The 8,976-nt window shown below is 36.4% G+C and overlaps 1 protein-coding gene across 10 annotated transcripts in view; it reads right to left on the bottom strand.

Annotated features, from left to right (window-relative positions):
* The window catches only part of SUPT20H (SPT20 homolog, SAGA complex component), a 45,613-nt gene extending 36,947 nt beyond the window's left edge, over nt 1–8,666 (bottom strand). For 2 of the 10 annotated variants that reach the window (XM_023508821.1, XM_023508814.1), the window contains exons 1-7: nt 8,419–8,666; nt 6,358–6,455; nt 4,279–4,314; nt 3,595–3,653; nt 3,256–3,322; nt 2,298–2,427; nt 974–1,077 (exon numbers count right to left, since the gene is read on the bottom strand). In XM_023508821.1, coding sequence (XP_023364589.1) covers nt 974–1,077; nt 2,298–2,427; nt 3,256–3,322; nt 3,595–3,653; nt 4,279–4,314; nt 6,358–6,360 — 399 coding nt within the window. In that variant the 5' untranslated portion in view covers nt 6,361–6,455; nt 8,419–8,666. Of the gene's footprint in view, nt 1–973; nt 1,078–2,297; nt 2,428–3,255; nt 3,323–3,594; nt 3,654–4,278; nt 4,821–6,357; nt 6,456–8,418 lie in introns of those variants that run through there. The other 8 variants (XM_023508812.1, XM_023508816.1, XM_023508813.1 and 5 more) reach the window with 5 other exon arrangements.
* Between the last annotated feature and the right edge of the window lie 310 nt (nt 8,667–8,976).

Here is an 8,976-nt window from a genome sequence, read left to right as displayed (position 1 = left end):
AAAAAAAAAAAAAAGTTTTGATTTTAGAGAATCTTTGTTTTGAATTTTCCTATTTGAGATGTTCGACCTGTACTGGATGCTTACATTATGTATCTACTAGTGAAGGAAAAGAAAGGTTATTTTTACAAGCCCTTGAGAAGGAAGGGGAGGACAGAGCAAACAAGTGAAGGTGACAGATGTCTCAGGAACACCATACTTCATCCATTTTAACAAGAAGACAAGTAGAAAGTGTGGAAAGATGTATGGATGATAGTTGACTGGAGGTATGAAGAATAGGAGTTCTCATATGATGGTTTCTTTTTCCTCTGTGAAGGAAAAGCCATACATAGTATAACTGGGGTTAAGTTAAAGCAGTAGGAAGGAAGGAGAGCAGGGCAAGAGAGTCAGGAGAGCAATCACCTAGGCTGGCTATGAAGAGATGTATAGGTCTCCTTAGTTTCTGGACAGTTTCTGGGCCTCAAGAGAAAAACTCCACAAATATTCAAAGTAGTTTCTTTCATAATTTCCTGTTTGTAACTATACAGAGATTTCCAATTGATGAGCCAATTGCTACATAATTTCCACAAAGCTATGTATAATGTCTCATTGCATGTTCTAAATAATGTTTGAAACTCTGGTAAAGATTAAATATCATTTAGCACATAACATATGTGTATATCCCATACATATGACAAATCAAGGACTTTTTTTTTTGAGACAGAGTCTCACTTTCTCCCCTCAGTAGAGTGCCGTGATAGTGTCACACAGCTCACAGCAACCTCCAACTCTTGGGTTTAGGTGATTCTCCTGCCTCAGCATCCCGAGTAGCTTGGACTACAGGTGCCTGCCACAAGGCCTGGCTATTTTTTTGTTGCAGTTTGGCCAGGGCTGGGTTTGAACCCACCAATCTTGGAATATGGGGCCGGTGTCCTACTCACTGAGCCACAGGTGCTGCCCCAAATCAAGGACATTTTAAACAGAAAAAAATTTGTACCTGAGATTTTTCTAGGAGATCAACCAAAATAGGAGGTAATTCTTCTGCATCCAAGTATTCAAGCAATTCCCCTTCTTCATAAGGCAATCGAATGGTCTCAGAATCTTAATTTTAAAACAAAGTTTAAAAAAAGATCAGGCTCCCTGAAAAGCTTAGTTATGTAATTTATATGACTCTTCATAAAAAAATATACAGAACTGTAGCTGAGCGCAGTAGCTCACGCCTTTAATCCTAGCACTCTGGGCGGCCAAGGCAAGAGGAATGCTTGAGCTCACAGCCTGAGCAAACTGTCTCTACTAAAAATGAGGATCACTTGAGCCCAAGAGTTGGAGGTTGCTGTGAGCTATGACGATACCACAGCACTCTACCCAGGGTGACAGCCTGAGACTGTCTCAAAAAAAATTATAAAATAATAAAATAAAATAAAATAACTGGAAGGCTCTTCCTAACGTTCTTTTTAAAACTCTTACAAATAAATCACATTATATATATTGCTAAATGATTTAAATATATAAAATTTTAGATGAAAGAGGGGGGAAAAAAGTCTGACATATTATGGAAAACTATCTGGTATAATCCAAATCCATAAGCCAGAAGCAAAATAATTGGAATGTGATAAAATTCCAGTATCAAAGTAAGTGAAAGTCTGCTGAAGACTGGTTAATCTCAACTGAGTGGTAATTTGGTATCTCACCTAAAAAATGGCCATTTTTAGAAGAAAATTCTCTTGGTATTACACTTTACAATTAATCAATACAAGAAAAAATTCTTAACTACATAAGTTCCTTGTAGAATTCATATTATATCACATTTTTAGATGCCTCTTTAGTGAAATCTACAAGCACATTTTAAAACTCTATTTTCATATTCACATTAACTGAAACACTTTTAATATATGAAAGTTACAAAAAGGCAGCCAGTATTCTTAATTTTGGAGGTTTCAGACCCAAAGTATATTCAAAATGCACAAGGAAAACATACCTTTAAAAACCTTACACTATTTTAAAATATAAGCAGCAATAGAATAAAGGAAATTTTGACAATCACTTAAAAGTTGTATTTCTCATAAGGTGACTTAAAAGAAGTATCAACTAGAATACTTTTCAAATGCATGTTCGGGAAGGATAACCATATTAGAGGTAATTTCTAATAGTATAACAAAATATTCTAAGGAGAAAAATTGGGGATCAAAGTCTGCTTTTACCACCAAGTCATCTCTGATCCAAAGGACAATCTATTAACAGGTTAAAAGTCTACTTTTAAAAAACAGCACATCCTGCATAGCAGAGGTATTGTGTAGCAGCTGTACTCTGAAGGGTCTTACCTGATCCATTTTTTCCCCTGAGCATCAGAGAATATCCCTCATTTCCTGGGTATAGATTGACCACTAAACATGATAAATTCTCTTGCATAACAAGCTTCTCTAACAAGTTCACATTTCTTCTTAATTTCTGCTTTAAAAAGAGGCAGAGCTCATGAACATAATTCAGTATAACTTTAACAAATAATGCTATGATTTAACAAAATCAGATCTGAATTAATCTTCTGGTGCTCCTTCTAACATTATTTTCAAGAATATATGGGTACAGTTCTCAAAATTATAGCCACTATGTATGGGACAGCTATATAAATTTAATTTTGATCTGTTATATTTTATTCAAATTAACTCATATAAAAAATGGTGATCTACAAAATAAAATACTTAAAGTATGCACTCTTAAAAACAAGTAAAAAATTAAAATAATAAGCAAAATATAAAATCACTTTATATAAACATATAAAAACACAGATGTCGGCTCAGTGCCCCTAGATCAGTGGTTAGGGTGCCAGCCATATGCTCTGGGACTAATGGGTTCGAACCTGGCCCAGGCCTGCTAAACAGTGACAACAACAAAAAAATAGACAGGCGTTGTGGTGGGTGCCCATAGTCCCAGCTACTTAGGAGGCTGAGGCAAGAGAATCACTTAAGACCAAGAGTATGAGGTTGTTGTGAGCTGTGACGCCACAGCATTCTAGCAAGGGCAACATAGTGAGACTCTGTATCAAAAAAACAAAACAAAAAAACCCAGATGTCTACAGAAGGTGCCCAAAAAACAGAACCATAGACACATTTTAAGACAGGAAAAACTGTATAAAAATTGTAAGAGCCTGATGCATGGTGGCTCAAGCCTATAATCCAAGCACTCTGGGAGGCCAAGGCGGGTGGACTGCTTGATCTTAGAAGTTTGTGACTAGTCTGGGCAAAATCAAGACCCCATCTCTACTGAAAATAGAATATTTACCTTAACCTCAGGCTCTTTTTCACATTCTTCAATATATAAGTCATAAAGCTTTTGAAATACAGATTTTCTAAAAAAAAAAAAACCCAAAGACATACAAAATGTTAAAATAATAATCATATGACATAAATATTTTAGCTTTTTCCTGTATTTTTACTTATTTTCATTAATTTCTCCAAAAAGGGTAAACTGGATATGGCAGCTAACATCAACTTAGAAATTCCTAATGTATACAAAGAACCTGTAACACATTTCTACTTCAGTGCCTAATAGAATGCAATAAATGGTGATCATCTTATTTCAATGAATCTAAGATGTTATCAATTAATTAAATACTCATACCTTCCACTTGACAGGTATTTCCTTTTAGGAGGTCTCTGTCGGGCACTTTCAATGACATACTAAAAAAGAAAAATTTATGAAAATCGTTTGCCTTTTGCTTTTTTGCATGAGCAACCATACTGAGTACATCTAAAACACATGTAAGGCTAAACACTCAAGTCTCTTGACTCTTATTAAATTATACCTTGTAGAAGAAATAACTTCTAAATAAATACATGTTACAAATAGGTTAAATTTAAACTGCACTAAGATTTAGCACAGTATTTCACTGCTATAAGCAAAATCATAATAGTTTCACAACTGTGATTTCATAGGTCAGAAATATTCTCAATATGTTTAATGTATAAAAAATTGTATGTCTAACTGTAAAGAATATTTTTTATAGCTATTTCCTCCTTTAATTGAGTAATTAGCAAACTTGTCAAAATAGGAAAACATAATTTTAGAAATTCTGTTCTTGTTCAAGTAATTTTGACTCCATAGCATTATTATCCGTGGATTCCAAGTAACAAGTGATTCAAACATCACCTGGTATTTTTACGTTTATAGCAAAATTATTTGCATACCTGGCCAAAATAATATTAATATACTCCTTTGAAAATCACATACAAAAATCTCTTAAAATTTGAGTTTTTGTCAATTAAAGACAAGACTATTTCAATACATAACTTAGTCACGCCTCACCTCTGCACGATCCAAAGCTAGTTCTAAAGCTTGTTGCTGTAAAAAGTAAATAGTGTATTTGGTAATATTAGTTATTTTCATGAAAAATAATTTAATATACATTTAACATTTCTAATTAAGTGTTTAAATGTGTTTCATTTTCTAAAACAGGTCTAATGTATTTTCTTTTCTCTTATCCACCCCCATTATATGACCAACATATGTTAACACAAAAAAATATGACAGTCGTCAGCACCTGAACTGTAACCTTGATAAGAAATGCTCAAATGGTGTCTCTGGTCAGTGTTTGTGAGGCTGATACAGGGGAGGGCTGGATATGGTAGCTATCACCACTTTATAAACTAATTCCTTCACCATTCTGTGAGCACCTTTTAAGAAAATAAACTGGTCATAAAGGAAATAACCAAAGTGAATCAAAAACTAAACTCACCTTATCTGCTAAAAATCCTAAAAATTGGGAGTGGTTTTGGTGGTCACTAATATCAACACAGAAATTTATAATGCATTAATGCAGAGAACCTTTAATGTAACATTTCTATGGGAATACAATAATTAATGATGGCTATTATTACCATGTTTCTATGAATTTAAAATGCTATCAATTATAAGCATGCATCATTACTTTAGGTAACCTTAAGAAAAAAATGTTGCCAATTATAATTGTTAAGATGCCATTGATTATAGACCGATCATCAATTTAGTAATACTGTATTAAATTTTTTTTAAATGCCATCTTAGAATTGACTAAATATAATATTACAACATGTAAGGTTTGAAATCCACTAGCACAACCCAACCTTTTATTTCTTCAAGACCCTGATTTTAAGGCAAGAAGGAGAAATATGAAAAAGGCAAGTTGTCTTCCTCTTTTATAAAACTTTCAACACAAGTGAATTAAAAGTATTGGGGTCTAAACAAAGTTAAACCAAAACACTACTAGGTTCTCTTTCCAGTTTTTTGTTTTGTGTACCACATGGAGTTACAATATTTTTCATTCACAAGGACAGTCATTTTAAAATTCCATTCAAGGGCATAGAACTTCAATTTGTTGGACCTGAATTTTTCTGTTTTATTTTGTAGATTCCAATAATACAACCTACCAAGTTTCATGGTAAAAACACTCCTAGGACCCACCAAAACCCCAGAACAGTAGGAGGAAAAACAAATATTGCTACCCTTTGGAAATCATAGGAAATTTTATGTGATTCCACTACCTTAGTCCTAAGTGTTAAAAATTTGTATGATTACAAAAGTTGCTGGCCTTTTTATTATTTTTTACTTTTATTTTCTTCCATTTTGCCTGCAGTCAAAGAAAGTGTGCCTCTTTAGATTACACTCAAAAACCACCCACACTATTAAATGTAATAAGTCTACAACTTTCTATCATTTCAAAGATTCAGTTAAAATAAATGTATATCAATTTACTTTATTAAAAAATCTTAAAGAAAAATTCCAAGCTACTCAGGAGGCTGAGCAGGAGGATCACTTGAGCCCACAGGTTTGAGGTTGCTGTGAGCTAAGCCGATGCCACGGCACTCTAGCTTGGACAAGGGGGTGAGACTCTGTCTCAAAAAAAGAAAAAAAAAAACCGGCTAACACAGATGTTGCTTAAAACATGTTATGGGGAATAAGCAGGTTAAATTTGTTTTAGTAGTTTTTAAAAATCTAAATAAAGAGGTGCTTTAAAATATGAGAAAACTATGACAGCCTCCCTTCCCCGCCCCTCGTCAAATGCTTTCTATTTACACTCATCCTCTTTGCTAATGATTTGGAATATGGCAGATAGAAATAATTTTTTTAATGCTTCATAAATACAAGGACATGGATTATTTGAGTAACTTCGATATAATAATTACAAGGTTGAATTGAGAGATGAGCCACACATTTTATGGAGAAGATTTTGTATACAATTACAATTGTATACAATTTTGTATTCAAATTACTTGCTATGTAATTTCCCAATTAGGGTAAATTGCACAGCTGGTAAGAATATTTCTGTACACCTCACAAATATATTTATGATGATGAAGGAAGAGAACATTCTAAAGCACAAACTGGAACTACTAAGCTATAGCTTACCATTATGGCATAAAATAGGGAGTCCAAAAAGAAGCAAAAACTTATGTATGCTGATGAAGTGAAGTGAAAACCATGTCTTTAATATCGATCTTATAATACTGGAAAAGCAAAAACAACAAAAACTCAGTATTAATAAGACTATTAAGAGAAAGAAAAAAGATCACAATTAACAAGGAAAATTACTTTAGGCACATATCCTTCTAACATACTTTTTAATAATGTACAACAATAAAATTCTTGTAAAACAACCTATCCACTCACGGATGAAGAAATTTTTAACTAAGTAGGGCAAAATACAGTTAGCAAGTTAAAATCATTACTCACTTTCTTCAAAAATATTTAACATCCCTAAAGTGAAATGTTATCTCTTCTCTAGCACCACTATGGCACTTTTCTTCTGAATCATTCTAATAGCCTGCCCACTGGCCTTGATCAATATAGAATTCAATGGATCTTGATAAAAATACTCTGATATTCACTCTGGGAGGCCAAGGTGGGTAGATTGCTTAAGCTCAGGAGTTCCAGACAAGCCTAAGCAACAGCAAGACCTGGTTTCTAAAAAAACAGCCGGGCTTTGAGGTGGGTGCCTATATTCCCAGCTACTTGGGAGGCTGAGGCAAGATCACTTGAGCCCAAGAGTTTAAGGCTGCTGTGAACTAGAATGCCATGGCACTTCACCCAGGGCAACAAAGTGAGACTCTGACTCAAAACAAAACAAAACAAAAACTTGTATTATTGCCTCAAATTCCCGAGGCTACATTTTCCAAATGGAGCGCCAAACCTTCCTGTACTCAAGCAAACCAGACACTGTGGAAGACCTTCATTCCTGTTAATGCAGGGGTTCTCATCTTGGCTGCACAGCAGAGAAACCTGAGGAGCTTCAATCAGCAAAATGCCTGTGCTCCCACCCTCCAGAGATAAATCAGTCTGAAGTGAGGCACAGGGTTCATCAACATTTTGTGGGTTCCCCAGATGGGTCAAAGCAGCTGCTGTCTCCTCTCTGCCTAGCACAGAAATGGTACATATACTTAGTAAGTTAATTATATTTTTAAACTAATGCTTTTACCTAACTAAACTAACCACCGCTGTGTGTTTACATAGCTGAACTAAAATATAACTTCTGAGGATAGAAAACAAGATTTTCCATGTAAAACTGTTTTGATTTGCTTTTGGTGAATCCCAAAGCTTAGGTTTTTGCCAGTTCAGGTTAAAAAAAAAAAAAAAGGAAGGAAACTAAAACAAATGGGCTAAGCGATATACAAGTTGTAGTTAATAATAAAATGAGTAAGACATTAATCCTGCCCTTGGAGAGTTCGTAAGAGAGTTAAGTTGAATTTAGGTGAACATGAAAAATTTCTGATCAGTGAATCTAAAGATTAAGATCCACTACACATACTTACAGAAAAAATGTGATGACTTAAGATTTCCCGTCACTAATTTGGGGAGGGGAGATTAGTAACTGTACTGCAGACAAAAATCTTAACTTCGTATACCTCTTATAGAGCCAACACTGACTTAGAATTTACCATTATCTGTGAGAAAATCATAATCATTACGATCAACCCCATTTTACAGAATGATAGCACTGACAGCGAGTGACTTTCCCCAGATCACATACCTACACCTCAATTCAGAACTCCTGGAATATCTAATTTTAGATTCTTTCTAATATTCAGACCACCTAAACCGGGACCCGTTTTCAGATTTTTTAAAGCAAAGCGTTTATTTAAGTAAGGACTTAATTCTGCTCAGAAACTAATATTAAGTTTTTAAATCTGATCTAACTTGATACCATGGTGATGAACCATACAGTACACTGTACCCAGCCTAACTCCCTTTCGAGTTCCACTGGGATTCTGGGCGGCCGCGTCCCAGTGCGTGCGCTGCCAAGAAATGGCTTCCAGGGGCAGCTTGCTCTCCAAGTTCATTTCCGAACACCCAGGAACCGTCGCGAGGACCAAAAATAAATTCAATTCTAAATACCGCTATCAAATCCACTGATTTCCCTGATCAACCTGAGTCTTTTAACTACACGAGCTTAAATAACACCTTAGGTTTTACCTGTAAAACGCCAACTCCACAGTGGGAGCTACCAGCCTTTCTTCAATATGGACGCCAAAAAAACGCCTCCGAAGAAGCGTTACGCAAAATTCCTGCCAGTTTCCACGAACAGCTCTATCTGGAACCCAAACTCAAATTTAAAGCGCGGCTTACGAGCCCCGCGAAAGGCAATGGAAGACTCTGGCCGCGGCCTACGCGTCTCGGAGACTCGGTCTCCCCCCGCCAGCTGAGGGACGACGATCACCGCTGACCGGAGCCGGATCTAGCGCGCCTAACCCGCCCACCTCCAGCCGCAGACCCGCCCTATCCACCATCCACCGCCCACCTGTAAAGGCCGCAGCCGCGCTGATCTCAAAACTGCACAGTCGGTCTGGCCGCAACGCCAACCCGCCCCTTGGGTGGTTAGGAGCCGCAGCTACCCCAACCGCCAGCTCCGGCGCCCGCATTCGTATGAGGACTACGTCGAGGGGCGGGGCCAACGGACGGAAGAAGTGGAGCCAGGAGGGCGGGGCCTAAGCCGGAAGCAGGAGCCTGGGGGTGAGGGACTGTCCCCGGACT

This window comes from Otolemur garnettii, unplaced genomic scaffold (genome assembly GCF_000181295.1).
Source record: "Otolemur garnettii isolate 467f Iridium unplaced genomic scaffold, OtoGar3 scaffold00278, whole genome shotgun sequence".
NCBI lineage: Eukaryota > Metazoa > Chordata > Mammalia > Primates > Galagidae > Otolemur > Otolemur garnettii.
The sequence above is the reverse complement of the archived record's forward strand: the minus strand, read 5'-3'. Positions and strand labels throughout refer to the sequence as shown.